This window comes from Drosophila pseudoobscura, chromosome X, assembly GCF_009870125.1.
Source record: "Drosophila pseudoobscura strain MV-25-SWS-2005 chromosome X, UCI_Dpse_MV25, whole genome shotgun sequence".
NCBI classification, from domain to species: domain Eukaryota; kingdom Metazoa; phylum Arthropoda; class Insecta; order Diptera; family Drosophilidae; genus Drosophila; species Drosophila pseudoobscura.
Window position 1 is genome coordinate 61,267,638 of NC_046683.1, and position 19,207 is coordinate 61,286,844.

The window sequence follows — 19,207 nt, forward strand, 5'->3', positions numbered from 1 at the left end:
AAACTTGAGCGCCAAATAGAAATTGTTTGAAAGTGACTGAGTAAAGAGGATTTAAATGCAATCCATGGGAATAAATGATGCACGGAGGCACGATTTGAGATAGCGAAAATTAAAAAAATTCGAATATACCTCCAAAACAGCTTAATGGTAAAAGGACAGTCACACGTGAAATTGTCGGAGGTGACATGAGTCCAGAGGAACCATTGGACGGATGGTCCTAACCATTTGAGTATTGCTCTCTATCTCTCTCTCTCGATGCTTGATTCCCCGATTCCCAATTAAGCGCATTCCACGCTCACACCAATTGGTGCTACACCCAAAGTGTGTGGGAAGCGAGTGAGTAGAAGGAGCAAAAGGATCTCCTCTCCGATTTCATCTGAAGAAATAATTCTAATCAACGCCATTTCGCTTTGGCGCGCAGCTATACGAAGAGCGCCGTCTGTTGATGGTAACATGAACTAACTTATCGATAAAATTTTTTTTATGACCGTTCGCTGTGAATGTCACAAATTTGGCGCACATTTTCAAATTAAAATCTCATCAAATTCCACCAATGGCCTTGGCATGGTTTATGTGTTTATCAACACAACTTTAATTACTCTTGTACAGCTTAGTGTCAACAATTCGTAAATTACTCTGCAGCTTACGTCTTAATTTATGAATATTTCTTGCATCACCGATGGTGCCAGGCGTGTCCCACTTTTCCAACTAAAGCCAAAAGTCAACCCCGTTGACTTTTATCTCCAGTACGTGCTGAAATTGCAATTACCATGCCAACATTGGTTCGTCTCGGAGAGAATTCTAAGACCAATGAATAGTATATGCCCTTTTGCCAACTTCTCCTGCAGAGCAGCTGGCAGTTGCCTTTGAACTATATTTCTGCAAACATCAAACGAATTCTGGTTGAAAATATTTTAATCTTGCAGTTTTCAAAGTAGGCTTTCTCTACTGTGCGCTCTAATCGCGATTGCGGCTGATAAGAACATTTTTAATAGCAGTACGAATAGTGTGTGTCTGTGTGTGTGTTTCAGGTATAACTGTAAAGGGTTTCTCCTACAGTGCGTGTGCTGCAATGATCTGGCGATTAGCATATGTGGAGGACCGTAAACATGTTTTATTGTGGTCGTCGTCGTCGGGGCTTAACATGGCTAAAAACATATTATACCCCAAAAGTTCACCCTCATAATGCCTACCAGCGCGTGCCCTCTCTTTCCCTCTTCGATAACTGATACCATTATCCCCTCTCCTGCCCTCTGCTCTGCCATGCACCGCGGGCCCTGGAATGCCTACCTAATCGCACTCTCTCTCCCTCTCTCTTCTATCGCACTTTTGCACCCACACACTTGTTGCCTATCCCTCTCTACGGCTTGCTTTCCCTCTCTTTCTGACAGACACTGGCAAACACAGAGCCACAGACAGGCACTTGCACGCTCACTTTCAATACATTGGCCTTTATTTTGCCGGCTGTGGTCATTGTTGCTGTTTCCATATCTCTGCGTCTGCCACTGCCACTGCCACTACCTACCTCCCCATTTATTTTCGTACATCAGATTTTTGAGCTATATTTTTTGTTTTTTGTTTTTTCGTATTTTTACTGGGCTTGATCGCCGCCTCCTCGTGGCTCTGCTTTTCATTCGCATCTGAGCCGCGCTGCCGTCCACATCGTCCGATCTGCCACTCCCGCTTCGCAGGTGGCACGCGTGTGTGAATTGTGCTACGATATATACAAAGAATAATAACAATAATAAATTTCGAAAAAAGCCTATAGAAATATTTTTTTTTTAAAGAAATTTACAGTGTGGTGCCTGCCTATAAATAGAACAGTCCAAACATATAAAAACTAAATCTTGTGCTATAGAAGCTGAAAAGTTGGCCCCAAATTGACGGTAATTTTCCTATATCTTAGCCTAAGTTCTACACTCCAGTATTCAGAACTGATAAGACTCCCTCCCTCTTTGGCCTTGTGTTAAACATTTGGCCAACCCAACCGCCAGTATCCAGTCAGAAAAAAAACACACACCTTTCGCACACAGCATGGGGCTAGATATAGATGTATATAGATGACTGATTCGTTAGCAGGGCATGCGGACTGGACACTGGACTGTGTGTCCACTTAGCAAGTGATTATTAAGACGCCTCTCGCACCTTTTCGCACCGCCGAGAGAAAATAATAATCGAAAATAAAAACGCATCGAGCGGTACCCAGTATAAAAATAAATTCGATCCAAATGAATGCTAATTAGAGGTTATATCTGTCTACTATCCGCTACGCTACCCCCATACCATGTCTGCGCCGAAAACAAATTCTCATCCCAGAGATATCCGCACCTTCCGCCGCCCCCTCCCCCTCAAATCAGGCTAATTCAATGCAAATCAGCTGAAAAAAAAACCTTGGCTTAAAAACGCCCAAGAGCCCCCGAGCAAGCAACCAAAAGTTCTCAATGAATTATTATTAAAAATTACTTTACCGCTAGGAAATATTTGATGAGCCTCATTAAACGTAATTACTGTAGTCTTTAGTAGTCAGCATTAATATCAATTTGTATAATATTTAATTCTATATAAACTGAACATGTCTGCTGTGATCACGATCGGCTCAAGCAGGAGGACGAGTGAAAGTGTGTAATTGAAGGGAGTTGCAGTCAGGGAGTGGAGTAGAGTGGAGTGGAGTCATGGGGATATAGGCGCAGATCTCACGTAAATGGGGCCTCATAAAAGTGCAATTAAAATAAGTGACTACCTCATTGCCAGGTTCTTTTATTGGGAACTTAAATGGAATTGTGCTGTGAAGAATGTGCAGCTGGTACGCACGCTCGGAAAGCGGGGACGGTGGCTTTCGAATAGAGTATGAGAAATGTTTTTATTGACTCACATTACAGAACGGTTCCATTAGTTGTTTATTTTCGGAAATCGTTTGGCTCGAAAGCATTCTCGAAATAGCTTCAAAGTCTATTGAATGTGAAGCAACATTTTCCTTTGTTGGCAAAATATTCAGAATTCCCCGACTAGAGATGGACTTTGAACCCTTGTAGAGATGGGCTGTTGTCGACAAATCACATTTCCAATCAAAATGAGACAGGGAGATAGATTAATCCTGCAATCTATGAGCAAGCGAGAGAGATTGATAGGCACAGACAGAGATAGAGACAGATAGTAATTAGAGATGTACGCTGAGCCCCTATGGAGATGGCCTGTTTTCGATAATCGTACCAAAGACCCGTTATCTAGTTGATAACAGTCAGATTTCCAAAGCAAACGAGGCATCGGAAAGTTTGCCTTGATTAATGAACAGATATTAGAGCCCTGCACGAGTCCATAGTAAACAAAATATTATCCCATCTCGCTCAACTGAATAATGTGCTAATGGCAAAACTATTATCAATATTTCCCAATGTCCAACGAAAACCCCTTGACAACATACTGATGCCTGAGCCAGAGTCATAATCCAGCCGATTTATACCCATGTCCCAGAAAAGGCAGAAAGGCTACTCTGCTATTACCGATCAAAACCATAGTCAAAATTCAGGAGCTTCCTAGGTTCCTAGCTAGGGAAAACACTGTTTCAGAGGAAGTTTTTTCCACCAAAGCAAAACATTGAATTCGTCTTATGACATTCTTATATTAGAGAATTTCTTCAGCGGATCGATGAAGTCAACAAGTCTATGCGATCGTGGCGATCGTTATCAAATCTATCCACTTTATCAGAAAAGATAAAGGAATGATATATATAGATTTAGAGCTATATAAGTGCATCGACTTTGGCTTGCTCGAAAACTATTCAAATATGCCTCATTTGCCATGGTTAATTGACAGCAATCGCTGTCTCTCTCAATAGAATTCGTAAAATAAAACAAATTTGTGTTCCCTTGTAAATTACAAATTCCAAATGCATCGGCGACCTTGTCTGAAATGGTCAAAAACGTTAGAAACGTTAGGGGATTGTTGAGGCCAGCCAGGGCTCAATCGGAATCTACGCAGAAAATTCAATATAAAATTGTTATCTCTTTTTTGTTGTTGTTTTGTTTGCCAAATTTAAATTTGTATGCAGGGGATGTCTTCCTCCTCCTCACAGAAAAAAAATCGTATCTGATGACAAATCAAAACAAAAAACAAAATGTTATTGGACCCGAATTTATTTTGTAGACTTACCTCTTTGTTGTTGTTGTTGTTGTTGTCGTCCGTGTGTTTGTTGATGGAGTGACTTGTTGCATTGATCTAATTGACAATCGAGCTGTCAGCGCTTGGGGCAGATTTATGAAGTGGATTTTACGTTATCGCAAGGCACCGGACAAGCCGGACACCGAAGAGTCGTCAAATACTTTTTGAAAGGCAGGGAAACCCGTGAATACTTGACTCCATTTTCGAGCCACTGACCATAGAAATATCAGCCCTGTGTAATCTGTATTCTGTAGATTTGAGATCGCTATCTGGATGGTAATCCAGTGCCCCCAGCAACAGCAATAAGCGAGACGAGTTTCTCTTTGTGTCTGTATCTACTATCTTTGTTATCTGCCTCTCTGTGGGAGCCTCTGGCCCACACCCTCTGCCGGCAGGTCCATCTCCCATTGGGAGTGAACACAAATTGAGGAAATGAACATTTAGTGTCTGTGGCATGTGGAACGAACCACTGGAGATATACATACATACACATACATATGTGGGTACACATGTACATACACATGTCGAGCTCTTGTCTATCTACGAGTATACTACGGATAGACAGTATCTAAATTGTTTGTTGCTACCTGTCTAACACTATCTGTTTAGCTTTCGCTTTCTCTCTCTCCCCTCCGAAAAAGCGTTGGGAATTTGATTTGCGCTGTTTCGGACAATTTGGGGGCCGGAGGCGCCATTTAACGCTTTTGTATTTAGGATCTTTCTAATTACCTTCTACGGGTGGCTTTCGCAGAGGCTCGAGCGGGTACAGAGGCTACAGAGACCACTGGGAAGGTGGAAAAACAATAGATAATATCATTTGAATCGAAACTAAATGATTTTTACCATTGCACGTGTGACAATTTGGAATGCAATTAAATCGTTTATGTGGAGGAGGTTGCATCATTCGTTGGATTGCAATTTAAATGCCGTAGAAGTACCTATTGAGAATTCCAGATGGATGCTAGAGATATCACTCAGGGATTGTACTGGGAGAAGTTTTTGGTTTCGCCAAGGAGAAATGAGGTCACACTATCATACATATGTCTTTATAGATCTTTTCTGCCCTTGGCAACAATACCATTGTGATATTAGTTCTGGTCTGCACAAGTTATGGATTAGTTTTGGGTATAATTTTATCTATAGAACACTTCTTGAACTCTCTACTTAGACGATAAGGGGGACCATATGGAAATGGGCCTGCAACACGTCCCCTTGATAAGACCCACACCAATCGATTTTCCCTCGAAACTATTATCTTTTTATGGGGGGGTATTTCGAACTAATTCTCAATTAAATGCTGTAGATTACAAGGCTTTTAATGATTCCCATTTGTCTGGGGAGTTTTCTATAGTTTTCCCTATCCATTTAAACAGATCTTAATGGTTAATCCTTGGTTTTTTCAAAGCCACCATTAAAGCAGCGACATGTCGCCTGATAATTACTCGGGTAGAGGGCATTGTAATACTACAAATGTCCGGCCGAAAGAAAAGGGGCTCTAACCTTGGGGTTACAGCAAACAAACCAACAAACAATCGGTAGTAGCCATATCCACGATCACGTAATGTTACGTCAATGTCGCGGGCCAACTGATCCGATCCGATCGGATCCGCTGGCGATTGCTATCGATTCAATGAGATACAGTGGGGCGGGTTAGCTACAGGTACAACGAGCCCATTTAGCATCTTCATTTGCATGCCGGACAGGCCACTGCCAACCCACGACAGCAGGAGTAGTACCCATAGCCCATAGCCCACAGCCCATAGCCCATACCCATAATAATGCCGATTTTGATGATTTGCATATGAGTTTGGCCTGTGCTGATCCCCGAATATGGCGGTAGGTTCAGTTCAGTTCAGTTCAGTTAAGTGCAGTTACGGTTCGTCTTGGTATGGTATGGGTTCACCGTTCACTTAGCCCGCTTTATAGGAACTTGAACTTGACACAGATTTTGGTTGGGCTTAGGAAGAAGTTATGCTCATGGAAAGGGAAAACTACAGTCAAACATAGTTTCGAAGAGCTAGAATGCTCTCTTAATATACTCTAGATATAATATCTTTTGCCACCCCAATCGATCGGTATCGTTCAACCAGCAAATTTGTACATATAACACCTTACATTTTGCATTGACAAATTCACAGACAGCCCGATGATGAAGTGTAAATTTGTACAAGCAATAAAACAAGCTAATTTGTGTAGATCTATGTAGGTAGGTGTGACTCCTGCGTGTGAGTCTACAAGTTCAGTTCGTTGACAAGTCAAGTGGTGACCTCTCAGCGTCATGTCCGTATAAATCGAATATTGAATCAAATAGTAATCACTCTCTCTCTTTCTCTCTGCAGACCTTCCTCCACAATGCCAATCAAAGATATATTGCAGCGATGCAGGCCCATACCCCTGTATGTGGTGCTGGTGCTATCGATCTGCTACTTTGTGCTCCAGCTGGCTCTCAGCCACATAACGCACGCTCTGACACTGCTCATGGCATCGTACCACATGTTGTGCAACATATTCGCACTGGGCGGCTGCATCATAACAATTAAGGTAAGTGGAACAGGCAACCCGTTTTTGTTTTGGCTTATTTTGCTTACGATCTTTTGGCCAACGCCAGGAAGCTGTCGCGTGCTGCGGAATTAAAGCAACGACCACTCGACACCCAATCGTGTGCCTGAATCGGGTGCATTGAACCTTGATTGTGGCCGAAGCACACAAACGCATTCCAAACTCCTTTTGAATTTGGCCTGAAACTGGTTCCATTTCAAATTATAATTTATTAGCAAATTTTTGAAATATTTTCCCCCTTCCCCTCTCTATCCCTCTCTGCCTCTCTCTTCACTCGATGGTAGAGGTTCTTTTAGTTTGTGTTATCTGCACATTCTGGCAGTGTTTTCGATTGGATTTCATGCTTATCAGTAGATTGCTGTGTAATTGCCTAGTCCGTGTGTCTAATGCCTCTGTCTACACAGATATCAGCCTGAAATTCATGGAGATACCACCGGCCAGACTGCCTTTTGTCACCCGTATTTCTGTGAAGGCATGACCAAATGGACACATGGCTCTGCAAATTTACGGAACTACTATTTCGGCAGAAAGCGAAATGGGGCATTCAGTAAACTTCTACATGAATATCTGCATATCTGCTAGGGTTCTTTCAAGAAAGTAGATGGAATCTAAGTAATAGAGGGGTACATATGTATACCGCGTACATATATGGGAACACCCAGCCCCATCCAATAAGACGATCTCTTACCCAACTGAGATTTGCCTATAAATAAATTTGAACTCAAGGTGACTGAGTTCATAAACAGATGGATATGATCGTTGTCAATACGATCGTTAAATATTTAACATATTATTGAATGAATGCAAATATCTATGTATCTATCGCTGAGGTTGTGGGAAAGCGAAGCGTGCCAAGCACGTTTCGCAAAAAAAAGACACAGCGCCAGAGACCAAAACATCCAAAAAACCGCATAAAACTTGGCCTGAAACCACAGAGATACCAGAAATCGAAAGCGTCCAAAACGGACAGACAGTCGTAGGTGTGGACGGACACAGCACAGCTGTGTGGGCCGCCGGGGCCGCTGGGGCCGAGCGTATTATATAATGACAGAGAAGACCAGCGAAGCGTTAAAACAGTGGCTACCACATTTCGGGGCTGGCTCTAACGATCCAATGACAATTGTTATGACTAGGCTTAGAAAGCATGACAATAAATGGACAATTCTATCCGATTCTATTTGAAAATCTATTAAGCCCCTCTCTTGTCTCTCTCTCTCGCTTGCAGCACAGCAAAAAGAATCAGGAAGAGCCGGCGGCCCAAGGGCAGACCAAGCTAAATGGGACCAATGGCGGTGTGGTTGTCCAACTGGGCGAGACGGAGGATCAGAAGGAGGCCAGGCGGGAGTGCCGGGAGCAGAAGCTGCGCAATACCTTCGGCTGGGCCAGAATCGATATACTCACCATGCTGATAGTGTTCATCATTCTGGCCTCGCTCTCCTTCTCGCTGGTGGTGGAGGCTCTGCAGACGCTGGTGCACATCGATCACCAGGACACGATGCACCTGCCCATACCCGTGATGATGCTGGGCTTTGTGGGTCTCATATTGAACGGGCTGACCTACCTGCTTATCGGTGGCTATACCCTGCACCAGGGCAGCTTCCTCCACTTGACGCCCGGCGGCAATGTCGTCCTCGAGCGCTCCATGTCCAGCAACATGGATCTGTCGCTGAAGCCCATGCAGCGGCAGCTGAGCAAGTCGCGGAACGATCGCCAGCTGCGCGAGGAGCTGGAGGCGGAGGTGGGCAGTGTCTACTTTGCCACCAAGCGGCAGGGTGCCGTCGAGATGTTGCGGGATGTGTCCAGCACCATTTTTGTGATCGTCTGTGCGGCCATTGTCTATGTGGCGGAGGATGAGCAGCATACGGCCAAATTTATTGATCCGGTGCTGTCCATCTTCTCGTGTATCCTTCTAATTTCGCTCAGCTATCCCTACAGTGAGTATAAAAGCTAATAAAAGAGTGTAAGAGAACATTAAGTTAACGTTAATTTGTGTCTTTCCTTTCGCAGTGAAAGAATCCTGCCTTATTTTGCTGCAGACCATTCCCGGCTCCATCGATCTGGAGATCTTTGAGCGGACGCTGGTCACCAAATTCCCGGAGATAGTCAGCTATCATGATCTGCACATCTGGCAGCTGGCTGCCCATCGCTACGTGGCCACCATACACATCCAGTTCCAGAATCCCAAGCTCTACCTGAAGATCATCGAACAGGTGCGCACGTACTTCCACGATCAGGGCATCGGCGCAGTCACCATCCAGCCCGAGTTCTATCCGTCCACCAATAAGAATGCATCCGCCTCACTGGAATGCCTGATGCAGTGCCAGGCGGCAGAGTGCATCGAAAAGGTGTGCTGTCGGGACTCACGTACGGACCTGCGTGAGATTAGCGATAGTCCAGATGGTGGCAAGTCCAAGTCTTCGCATTGCCATGGCCATGGGCATGGTCATGGTCACGGGCATGGCCATGGCAAGGGCAAGTCCGATCTGAGTGCTGTGGTTGTGGAGAAGCCCAAAGAACTGAATGCAGCCCAACTTATGAAGAGACAAGCGGCAGACGAAGCCAAGGCCAAGTCTCAGATGGAGCCGGCCACAGATCGAGCTGCATCTGAGCTGAAAACTGCCTCCAAGGCCACAGGTCCCACAGAAGACAGTCTGCCTTCGCCTCCGTCTGCCCCTGCAGCGACGAGTAGCAACGAAAAGTGCCAAGAGCCTCCCTCCCAATAGATATATGTATATACATAGTATTAGATCAAGAATTTGACGATTTTAGCTAGTTCTTAAGTTAGTTTACGACTTTGCCATATAATTTGTTGGAGCTAATGTTTCTACGCGTGACGCTTAACTAGTTAGGACACGTGTTTGATAAGTTAGTGTAATGAATCCGCTTTTTTTTATAGGTACATTTATTGTATTGTGTATTGTGTTATGTTATGCATAATTCTAGCAGATTTACAAACGATAAATAATTAAACATACATACATACATACATCAATTTAACATGCCATTAGATGAGCAATTCTTTAGATAAATATCTATAAAAATATTTGGACATTAGTTTTGCAGGGTCACTTAAGTAGGCCTAAAGGGCCGGCCAGAATAGTCAATTAACAATAAGATCCACATGATTTCCACAGCTAATAACAATAGTTAACAACATTTTTGATATCGGACAGGTCAGATAGATAAGGCCGTCGTGTATATACTACATCTATAAATATCATACATATTTCTGATTTGCGGGGAACTCCACAAGAGGCCCCTACTTCGCCTGGTCGCCGCCCAACAGATACTCCAACGCAAAGAGCCGTATAATTAGGGCCAGGTTGTCCGTCGTCGCATAATCAATCACACTTTCGTTATCGTCGGGCGTATGCCATACGGTGGGGAAGGGCACTGGTATCAAATGGAGAACGGGTACATTGCGCTTGAGGAACGGTATGTGGTCGTCCTCGATGAACGAGGAGCGCATGGCCTGTGACTGGAAATAGCGCGTGGGATCCCGCTGAGAAACCCCACTGCTGGCATATCGCTCCAGCAACTCAATCTGCGCCAGACGCGTTTCCACGGACTGGAGGCGCATGTACCACGATTCTGTGTTGGCGAAGAAGCTGTAGAATGCCGGATCGGGGGCTCCCAGCAGGTCCAACAAAACAAGCATATCGATGCTATCCAGTTTTCCCTCGTGTTGCCAGCGTTTGGCCAAGTGACGGGCACCGTAAATTGAGTCTTTGGGTCCCCACTCCTCGAAGGCCTCCTCGCCGTCGAAGAACAAAAGCATCAGACTGAGTTTGGACTTCTTGAACGGTTTTAGCTGCTCCTGCAGCACCTGGGCCAGGTTCAGCAGCATGGCACAGGGCACAGCGGAGTCAGTGGCTCCAAGAAATTCCGCCTTCGGCATATACTTGCTGTCGTAGTGGCAGGCCAGGACCAGATACCGCTCTGCGTCCGGATTCAGGGTGGCAATGATATTGTGGAAATGCAGTTGCCCCATAATGGGGGCCGTATCATGGAAGCTGTCCAGCTCCACATGCCAGTCCAGGTCTTTCAGGCTCTGCACGATGTACTGTCTCACGAGGCTGTGGTTTCCGGAGCCCACCACTCGTGGAATCAGTATGTGGCTGATGGCTTCCCGCAAGTGGAGTTTGTTCGACAGATTGCTGTATTCCAGGAATTTTGATTCCGATAGCTTGCTCGGGTTGTACGAGGTCTGTAACGAGAAAGAAGAGATGGTTAAAGCACAGTCAGATGGTAGGAGTGGCTTTGGGGTGGTGGCACCTGTAATCGGCCAACCAGATTGTCCGTAAGGGACACCGAGCTCTTGACCAAGGTGGCTATCAAAGCCGCCTGCACGCACAACGTCCACATATTCGGCGGTAATCGAGGCAGCTGGAGTCGCAGCATGTTGAACACTGATACCCGAATACGTGGCCGAGTAATTCCGTTTTTTTGGGGAGTGGGACTCTCGCGTCGTAGCGTTCTAACAGGTGGTTCCAATCAATAGTGCGTGCTGTTTGTTTGCCGCTGGGCGCGGTGCTGCATGGGCGCAGGTGTGTATCAGTCTGATGACTGCAGCATGTGTTAACGAAATAGTTGCGTGGCATCTATCACTATCAATTTATCGTTTTTGCACTTGTTAGGGCCAATAAACAAGCCCAAATATTCTGGCCTGAACCGCGAACAGCTGTTGGCTTCTGGATTGGCAGTGTTGAACAGCGATGGACCGCGTACGCACAGACATTTGTACTTGCTGCTAGTTGAAAGAAAAGAATGTGGCTCGGAACCCATTGATCGTGAATTATATCTGACCTGTGATATGTCGGCCAGCTCAAAGCAAGCTCCCAGGTTATAGATTTTCTTTCGCGGCTTTGCCAGCATTGTTTTGACAGCCTCCATCCAGGAATATTGGCGCACCAAATGCCTGCCTCGATTGAGATTCAATAAACCACGCATTTCACTTAATAATGTCTTTTTTAATGCAAAATTAGAGACAAAAAACACTAGACAACAAAGTGGGTTGCACGTTTTTCCCGCTGCTATCGAGAGTTATGCAATAGAAAACGATTACTACACACATTTACAGGCAACTTTCCCCCTCTCTCTATCGGGCATATAAACATTGTATGTGTATGTACAAAAGTGTTTCGTTTGACTTAATACTTTCTAGAACAAAAATGGAAATGGTGAGCGTCCTCGATGAAGCTTAGTCGACCTTCGATGCCTTGGAGCCGGAGCCTCCAAAGTAGGCGCGGTAGATATACAGTCCGAGAGCAATGTGTAAGGCCACCACGGCACCGACCGCCGAGAAAATGTTAACTTTCAACTCGCTCATCTCGAAGAAGCCATCCAAAACGACGGCCTTTAACAGAAAGAATGTGATCACAGGTAGGAACACAATAAGCATGCAATAGAAGAGCACTGTTTTGAAAGAGCTATAGTCCTGAGAGTCCTAGAAACATAAACAAGACAAGGGTTTAGCTACCGGCAACTCCGTGGCCATTCTGTACCTTACCTCCGACTGCTGTCTGGCCTGCTTTGAGGGGGCAGCGGCACCGGCAATGCCAGCGCTGGTTTTCTTATTTTTGTTCGTCATTTTTCTAAATATTTTTGAACTTATTCCAATTGAAAATTCTGAAATTTGTGACTATTTTGATTTTGCTTTTGCCTGCCATTCGTTTTTATCATACATTTTGACAATCACATGATAATGCGATAGTTTCTACAGTTGCTTAGTTACTTATCGATGTTTCAAAGCACCCCTGTGTGTGCGAAAGTCAACAAAACGAAGAGCGAACACACTTACTTTTTTCGCTTTAACTTTTTGATGACCGGTTTTGCTTAAACGAAATTTTATGAACAATCCAATAAAGATGATAACTTAAAGTTAGCAAGTCCTGTAGGAAACTTATGTAATAATCGGATAAAATAATGAGTTCAGAGCTGAGGGTTCTAGCTATATAGTAATATTCAACAGAATATCTAAAAGGAGGAATATGATGGAACTTTAATACAAATAACTCGTTAGTATATTTACGGTATATTTTGAATCCTGTGATGTATTTTCGGAATATTTCTGAGGGTAGTCCGTATATGTGATCGATAGGTCCGCGGTCACACTGGACGCGAATCAAAACAAAGCGCACGCGGCAAAAATGTAAAACTTGCTTATTGTGGGTTTATTTTTAACAATTGCCGTCATCGCGCGTTCGTTTCGTTTGCCGTTCGTCTCGTATTTGGCTGTGTGCTCGAGCTGCTTGCGTGTGTTAATTAAATTTATTTCAGCATTTTGCAATGCGCGTATTTGCTTTTGCGGCAATTAACTGTATACCAAAAAATCCATCGTCGACTGCAGTTTGCCGCGCGACCGAGTACAGTTAGGACGCCATTCCGTTCTGTTCCCTCTCATATATTCTTGGTAAATTTCCACTGCGCGCGTCCGTCATCAGCATGGTGTTGACAAATTTCGAGTGCTGGGCACATGCAGACTCGGCGGGCCCGACTGCCGCCAATTTCGAAACCACGCAGATGCGACAAACCTTGGATCCATTCAATCCACGTGCAGTCTCTTACACTGTCGCCCCCTCTGTCGACGCTGCCGGTGGCGGCTATGCGTTCAATGATGCAAACAACAATGAGCAGCCCATGGATGCTGCCGTCGCCGCGTCTGTAGCACGCTGCAAAAAGCGTTGTAACGGGAACGAGCCATCCGAGGACGGGGATAACCCGATGTACACCAAGCGCTGCCGCTTCGACCATGTGGATCTGGCGGCCCAGTATTGTAATGGTAAGTAAATTTCATATAACAACCGAAATGTGTATATTTAATGAGCAGTTTTGGCTTAACCTTGACATTTAATTGCCGTTGCGTGAAATTTTTTGTGAATTTCGTTACAAAATCAGCGGGGGGCTGACCTCACCGCCTAATGTTGACTTGGTTGCTCTGACCTGGCTTATCAGTCATTATTTAGAGCGTTTTCCGTGGGTACAGCTCTCTGTTCAAAGAGCCGATAAGCACTTGCGAGACGGCTAAAATCCGCGCGACAATAATTAAAACGCCGTGGCACCGCGCTGAGATGGTGGAGGAGTGGGAATAGTCGAAGGGGCAGCCAAATGTTGCAACTTGTTGTGCACCTAATCAATCTATAATCGGTTTATACAACAAAAGAGGCGAGACGCAAAATGTGTATCTAAAAGGTGTATATCTAAAACGTGAAAATCAATATAAATGTGGTATATCATATGTGTAGACTTCTTATAAAGCGTTAACCGCATTTATGGTTTCAATGAACAACTGACTGGATAAATGAATTGACATATCAATTTAAGTGGGCTTAAATGTCTATCTACTGCAAAAATATTACCCAAGAGTCTATCTCAGTGTTAGATAGCTTGATTCGACAGTTGCGTAGTCGCAATATTTGGTCATTATTTTAATGATGAATGAACTTTTCGGCATCTCGTTTAAAGGCATCTTGTTTAACCTAAGGTACAGTTCCCCTGTGGGGACGGGGTCCTAACATTCCACCCTAACCGTTATCATAACCACAAACACGCATACAAATACAAATACAAAGCGACTCAGCGATAAGAAATGACATCGTCTCTGCCAGCGTCGCTGTCAACGCCGCTTGCATCGGCTATAAATAAACGAACGGTAATTGGGGCAACTATCGGCTCTCGTCGACAGAGCAGCGGCAGAGCAAGGTGTACCTATACAAGGTGAGGCGAGGAGTTCCCGCTCTTCGAGTCGCATAGTCTCTCACGACTGCAGCGACACAACAATATATGCGACTATTGTGGGAGCGCTCTCTGGAAATGCCTAACCTCATGCAGTACACCTTGCGAGAGAGCCGCAGGTGACATAACTATCGATATCGGCAACGTGTTGCGCCTGCATTAACGCTTATTACTATACCGTTTTTGCCTCTCGCCTTACAGATTTCTTTTCCCTGCCTGCCACACAAATAATTGGAACACAGGCCTGCTTAATGGATTACGAGATGCAGGCCAGCGGTGGTGGCGCTGGAGCTGGAGCTGGAGGCATGATGATGGAAGCAGAGGCCCAGCAGCAGCAACAACAACAACGGCTACAGCAGCATTTTCAAGGTCATTTGCATCGCGCTAACCGTGATGTGAGTCGTTGCATGATGTCGCACATGATTTAGAGATCTTTCACACAATATAAATAATGATAAATGTATATAACACCCACTCACATACTCTCCCAAAAGCAACGCACATGCAAAAGAAACACATGCAACAATTCACCAAACGACGCGTTTCTCTCTTTGATGAATCCACAAAATTTTCAATATTACTTATAAGAAAAACTCACACAAAAATACACACACACAAGGAAACGCAATGCCAGACCAAAAAGGGAAATTGTAAAAATAGCAAACGAATCAATTGATCAATCAATAAATATTCCAAATGAACGGTTGTACGCATATGTATGTCTGTACAACCCATTGTACAAATCTAAAGAAAATAGTATTGAAAGATCGTTGGAGAGTACCTGTACTTAATATGCAAATGTCAAGCAATACAATACTTAATTAACTTGAAAGACCTAAAACCAAACTAAGAGAAGCTATGCAATCAGCTAACACAGAAGCAATATGTATATGTATACTTAAGACCGTGCTGTAAACTGCTTGAAGCGATTGCTCAGACCCTTTACAAAGTGTTGGACGTACATATTTAGCATCTAAGCAACTATCACTTCAAGATTCAAATTTTGTGAACCAATTCGCTGTTCCATAAATGTAGTTTAAGCTTTAGTGTAAGCTCAATCACCATATGTTCAAGATACGTACGATGTTTTCAATACGATGCAAACGTTGTGGATTTTAACGTATTACCCGATCAATTACCATGTTTCCTTCGGTTTTGTAATGGATATTTTACATGCATTGGAATGGAAATGAAATATTATTACCTTAATACAATCCTTTTGATTTTGATGATCTATTCTCATGTTTGCAAAGAAATGGCAGAAATATTATTGGGAATATAAAATAATTGTAGCACAGTGTAATACAAATGCTGGAGAGAGACACTTTGTGAAAGATCTAAAGGGCAAACGTGGCAAAGCAGAGCAATGAAAATCAAAGTGAAAAATCGAAAAACTGATGGACTCTCTCCACTCTTTGCTCGTTTACAGACCCCATAGAGAAAGAGCAGCAGCTGAAGCTGTACACACGACTACCCGAGCAGCATATATCCAGAAAAGTTATTGCACAGCCTCTCACGAAAGCTCGGGCAAATTCCAGTGAAGCTGAGGCGGACCTGTATATAGGCACGCATGGCGGTTGTCTGCATCACTACGAAAAGCTGGGCGGGTCAGAGCAGGAGGAGTTTGATATCTGAAATCCAATATGTACCACTAACCCCCAGGGTTGTCTACACTTAGTGCCCTAACTAACTAGATAACTAACTAACTAACTCCAATCCAGCATTGTTAATCCCAACCGAAGTAGTCGCTACCTGAAGGTGCTTAGTGTTAGGCATTCAATTCTAATAAATGAAGTTCCATTTTAGATTTCTCTTGTTTAATGTTAACCAAAAAAAAAAGAAGATAATTATAGAGAATTGTACTTGTACATTGTATTTGGGGTTTGGGGTTTGTAGTTGCTAGATAAATGCAGGGTTAAACGCAATTGAATTTCATTTGTTAAGAATACTAGATGCGGCCTCCATTTGGTCTGACCCGCTCGAGCCACTCCTCAGATCTTGAGCTGCTGCTGCTGCTGGCGATTCTCCACATTGATGTAGTTCTCCTGCACATCCTTGACCATGAAGTCCACCAGGTTGCCCAGATCGTACTTGTGCTGCCACTGCCAGTCGCGTCGGGCCTCGGAATCGTCAAACACCTCCGGCCAGGAGTCGGCTATCGACTGTCGACTGTCCGGCTTGTAGGTCACATGGAGATTGGGTACATGCTTGCTCAGCCGGTCCACCAGCTCCTCGGGCGTGAACGACATGGCGGTCACATTGTAGACGCGACGTTTTAGCTGCTCGTTGGGTGCCCGCATAAACTCCAGCAAAGCTCTGCAATAGACACATTCTAGTGGGGTTTTTTTGGGGGATTTGTTAGGTTAGCCTACCGCAAACAGTCTTCGATGTACATCATGGGCAGACGCGTGTCGGGACGCAGATAGCAGGTGTATTTGCCAAAGCGCAGGGCCTCATGGAACACGGCAACGGCATAGTCTGTGAAGACAAGAAACCAATTCAAACCCCAACACAAATAAGTATGCAACAGAATTTTTCTATAGCCCTAAGTGCTTCGAATTTTGTTTCGACTTTCACTCCTCACAATTTGAAGACAATAAACTAGGGGTAGATATTATTGGAAGTACCGAAGGGGTACCATCATTTTAAGATAATATCCACACTAAGTGAGTCAATAGCTTAATGGGTCAACGGGTAGGCAAGCCCCTCTTTTTTCTATGCATTGTCAAGCCATTTGATTACCCTAAACGATCAGCAATTGAGGCATACTATTATGTTGGAAAATTGGATTAAATAAAGCTTGAAATGCGCCCGACGACACAGTTTCGTTGCGGGGGAAAGTAACTCGAAGATGCATAGATGAGATGGGAATTTCTCCGGGAAATACCAGACATACCTGTGGTACCGCCGCCTGGTGGATCGCTGGAGATGACTCCGGGGAAGCGCAAACATCTAAAGTCCAGGCCAAATTTATGATAATAATATTCGCCAATTAGTTCGGCGTGCACCTTGGAAACGCCATAAATGGTGCGGGGACGTTGTATCTGCAAGGAGGTGCAACATGAATATCGAACAAACATTCTGGGGGGTGTCTGGGGGGACCTACCGTAATGTTGGGCGTGGGATTGCGTGGACTGTCGGGCCCAAAGGCTCCAATGGTGCTCGGCACAAAGATGCGCAGCTTGTACTGCTTTGCCAGCTCAATGACATTGTGCACACCCTCGATGTTGACCCTACAGAAGGGGCATTACGGTATTAAGCGAGTGCATAGGGGCTTGACCCCGCCCGGAACTCACCTCACAGCCAGGGGCACGTTCTGCTCACCCACAGCACTGAGCAGGGCCGAGAAGTGTATCAGCCAGTCGATGCGATGGTTGACAACGATCTTCTGCAGGCCCTTGAAGTCCAGGATGTCCGCAAAGATGTACGGCCCGTTCTCCAGCACCGCCTGGCTGGGCTTGATTATGTCCGAGAGTATCACGTTCTCGCTGCCGTACTGCGAGCGCAAGAGCTTCGCACACTCGATGCCCAGCTGCCCGAGGCCACCTACAACGTACGGAAGTACAATATATGGGGACTGTTTAATACAGCTGTTTTTTATTTTCGCCTGCCCTTGAGCCCAGCACGTGGTGCCGTCCACTGACCTGTGATGAGTACTTTCGGGGGTCTCGACTTGTCCGGCGCCTGATGCATGCCACGACTCTGACCGAGCCCGGCCAGCTGCCCGGCAGGAGTGATCCTTGGCAGCGGGGCCAGGGCCAAGCTGGCTAGACATTTGCGAAACATGTTCAGTTCCAGTTGCTGGGGAGAGAGACGCGGCACAGCACAGCACAGCACAGCACAGCGACGTGCGAATGACTATTTCCAACTGATTTCGAAATTTGCAAAATCTTTTTCAGCAAGCAAGCCCTCCAACGTACTCCCGTACTGTCTCGCAGTCTCCTAGTCTCCCAGTCTCACAGTCTCATTTCCGCTATATGTTTTCTGTCGTATATATCGCGTGAGCGTAGGCACACTCGGGGGGGCATCCCGATTCGCAGTCGTCGTTTGGCATATACCAGTAGTAGACTCTGAGTAGAGCAGCACTTGGCAGCCAGTCAAATTCATTATGAGTTGTATGTGGCACGGTGGCGTGGTATGTGGCTTGCTTATTAAAGGGGAGCTGTCGCCATGGCGCAAAGATTTTGTTTTTGGATCGAGTAATTCAATAAAAAACGAAAGCTGCCCGCCAGAGAGACAGAGAGCGAGAGAGAGAGACGACCAGAGAGAGGAGGCCTGGCAATTGACAACAACAATTTGTTGGAGGTGGATGGATGGGTTTCCTTTTCGGTCTCGGTCTCGGCATGTCTAAATCTGTCCGAATGCGTATTATTGCGTACACATTGTGTACATATGTTATGTAAGGCCTGCTCGCCACTTATAGGGTGCCACCAGGACAGGCCCCTCTTTTTGTGGGGTCTAGTGGTAGAGGGTGCAACAGGTGGGGGATTTTGGAACGTACTAACATATGGAAAAATGGAATAGTAAAATAATTCGATTAAATATTCGATTCTTAAATAAGAAATTAAATATAATAATTGAGATTTGTGGCAAATATTATTTCACATAAATCGGAAAATATTTAATTTAAATATGAAATATATTTTTTAATGAAATAAATCAATTAAATAAAAAGAGAAAATAATTTTAATATATTTTTAAATCTTATTTGTGTACATTTAGACCATTATTCATCTGTGATAAATGGAGCAATGTC

The 19,207-nt window shown here is 44.7% G+C and overlaps 5 protein-coding genes across 8 annotated transcripts; 2 read left to right on the forward strand and 3 right to left on the reverse strand.

The window, feature by feature from the left end:
• The first annotated feature begins 810 nt into the window (after positions 1 to 810).
• ZnT77C (Zinc transporter 77C) lies at positions 811 to 9,702 on the forward strand. 2 transcript variants are annotated; one of them, XM_033381614.1, is made up of 4 exons: positions 811 to 934; positions 6,498 to 6,699; positions 7,943 to 8,651; positions 8,725 to 9,702. In XM_033381614.1, exons 1-4 carry the CDS (start codon positions 822 to 824, stop codon positions 9,438 to 9,440), a joined length of 1,740 nt encoding a protein of 579 aa, XP_033237505.1. In that variant the 5' UTR covers positions 811 to 821; the 3' UTR covers positions 9,441 to 9,702. The 2 variants fall into 2 exon arrangements, with proteins under 2 accessions (XP_033237505.1, XP_001352989.1); XM_001352953.3 differs by lacking the exon at positions 811 to 934 and adding an exon at positions 1,609 to 1,886.
• On the reverse strand, positions 9,494 to 11,699 carry isoQC (iso Glutaminyl cyclase). 2 transcript variants are annotated; one of them, XM_015188580.2, is made up of 2 exons: positions 11,524 to 11,699; positions 9,494 to 10,924 (listed from the first exon to the last, which is right to left on the reverse strand). In XM_015188580.2, exons 1-2 carry the CDS (start codon positions 11,665 to 11,667, stop codon positions 9,977 to 9,979), a joined length of 1,092 nt encoding a protein of 363 aa, XP_015044066.2. In that variant the 5' UTR covers positions 11,668 to 11,699; the 3' UTR covers positions 9,494 to 9,976. The 2 variants fall into 2 exon arrangements, with proteins under 2 accessions (XP_015044066.2, XP_001352988.3); XM_001352952.4 differs by lacking the exon at positions 11,524 to 11,699 and adding an exon at positions 10,993 to 11,456.
• A 113-nt stretch (positions 11,700 to 11,812) lies between these two features.
• LOC4812078 (vacuolar ATPase assembly integral membrane protein VMA21 homolog) lies at positions 11,813 to 12,447 on the reverse strand. The gene is made up of 2 exons (XM_001352951.3): positions 12,227 to 12,447; positions 11,813 to 12,163 (listed from the first exon to the last, which is right to left on the reverse strand). Exons 1-2 carry the CDS (start codon positions 12,305 to 12,307, stop codon positions 11,918 to 11,920), a joined length of 327 nt encoding a protein of 108 aa, XP_001352987.2. The 5' UTR covers positions 12,308 to 12,447; the 3' UTR covers positions 11,813 to 11,917.
• A 350-nt stretch (positions 12,448 to 12,797) lies between these two features.
• Positions 12,798 to 16,256, forward strand: LOC4812338 (uncharacterized). 2 transcript variants are annotated; one of them, XM_015188579.2, is made up of 3 exons: positions 12,798 to 13,498; positions 14,653 to 14,820; positions 15,881 to 16,256. In XM_015188579.2, the coding sequence occupies exons 1-3, from the start codon at positions 13,162 to 13,164 to the stop codon at positions 16,084 to 16,086; spliced, it is 711 nt and encodes a 236-aa protein (XP_015044065.2). In that variant the 5' UTR covers positions 12,798 to 13,161; the 3' UTR covers positions 16,087 to 16,256. The 2 variants fall into 2 exon arrangements, with proteins under 2 accessions (XP_015044065.2, XP_033237507.1); XM_033381616.1 differs by lacking the exon at positions 15,881 to 16,256 and having other exon boundaries at positions 13,162 to 13,498; positions 14,653 to 15,680.
• A 42-nt stretch (positions 16,257 to 16,298) lies between these two features.
• On the reverse strand, positions 16,299 to 18,531 carry Tdh (L-threonine dehydrogenase). The gene is made up of 6 exons (XM_001352949.4): positions 18,096 to 18,531; positions 17,748 to 17,997; positions 17,558 to 17,684; positions 17,348 to 17,495; positions 16,824 to 16,929; positions 16,299 to 16,767 (listed from the first exon to the last, which is right to left on the reverse strand). The coding sequence occupies exons 1-6, from the start codon at positions 18,235 to 18,237 to the stop codon at positions 16,443 to 16,445; spliced, it is 1,098 nt and encodes a 365-aa protein (XP_001352985.2). The 5' UTR covers positions 18,238 to 18,531; the 3' UTR covers positions 16,299 to 16,442.
• Between the last annotated feature and the right edge of the window lie 676 nt (positions 18,532 to 19,207).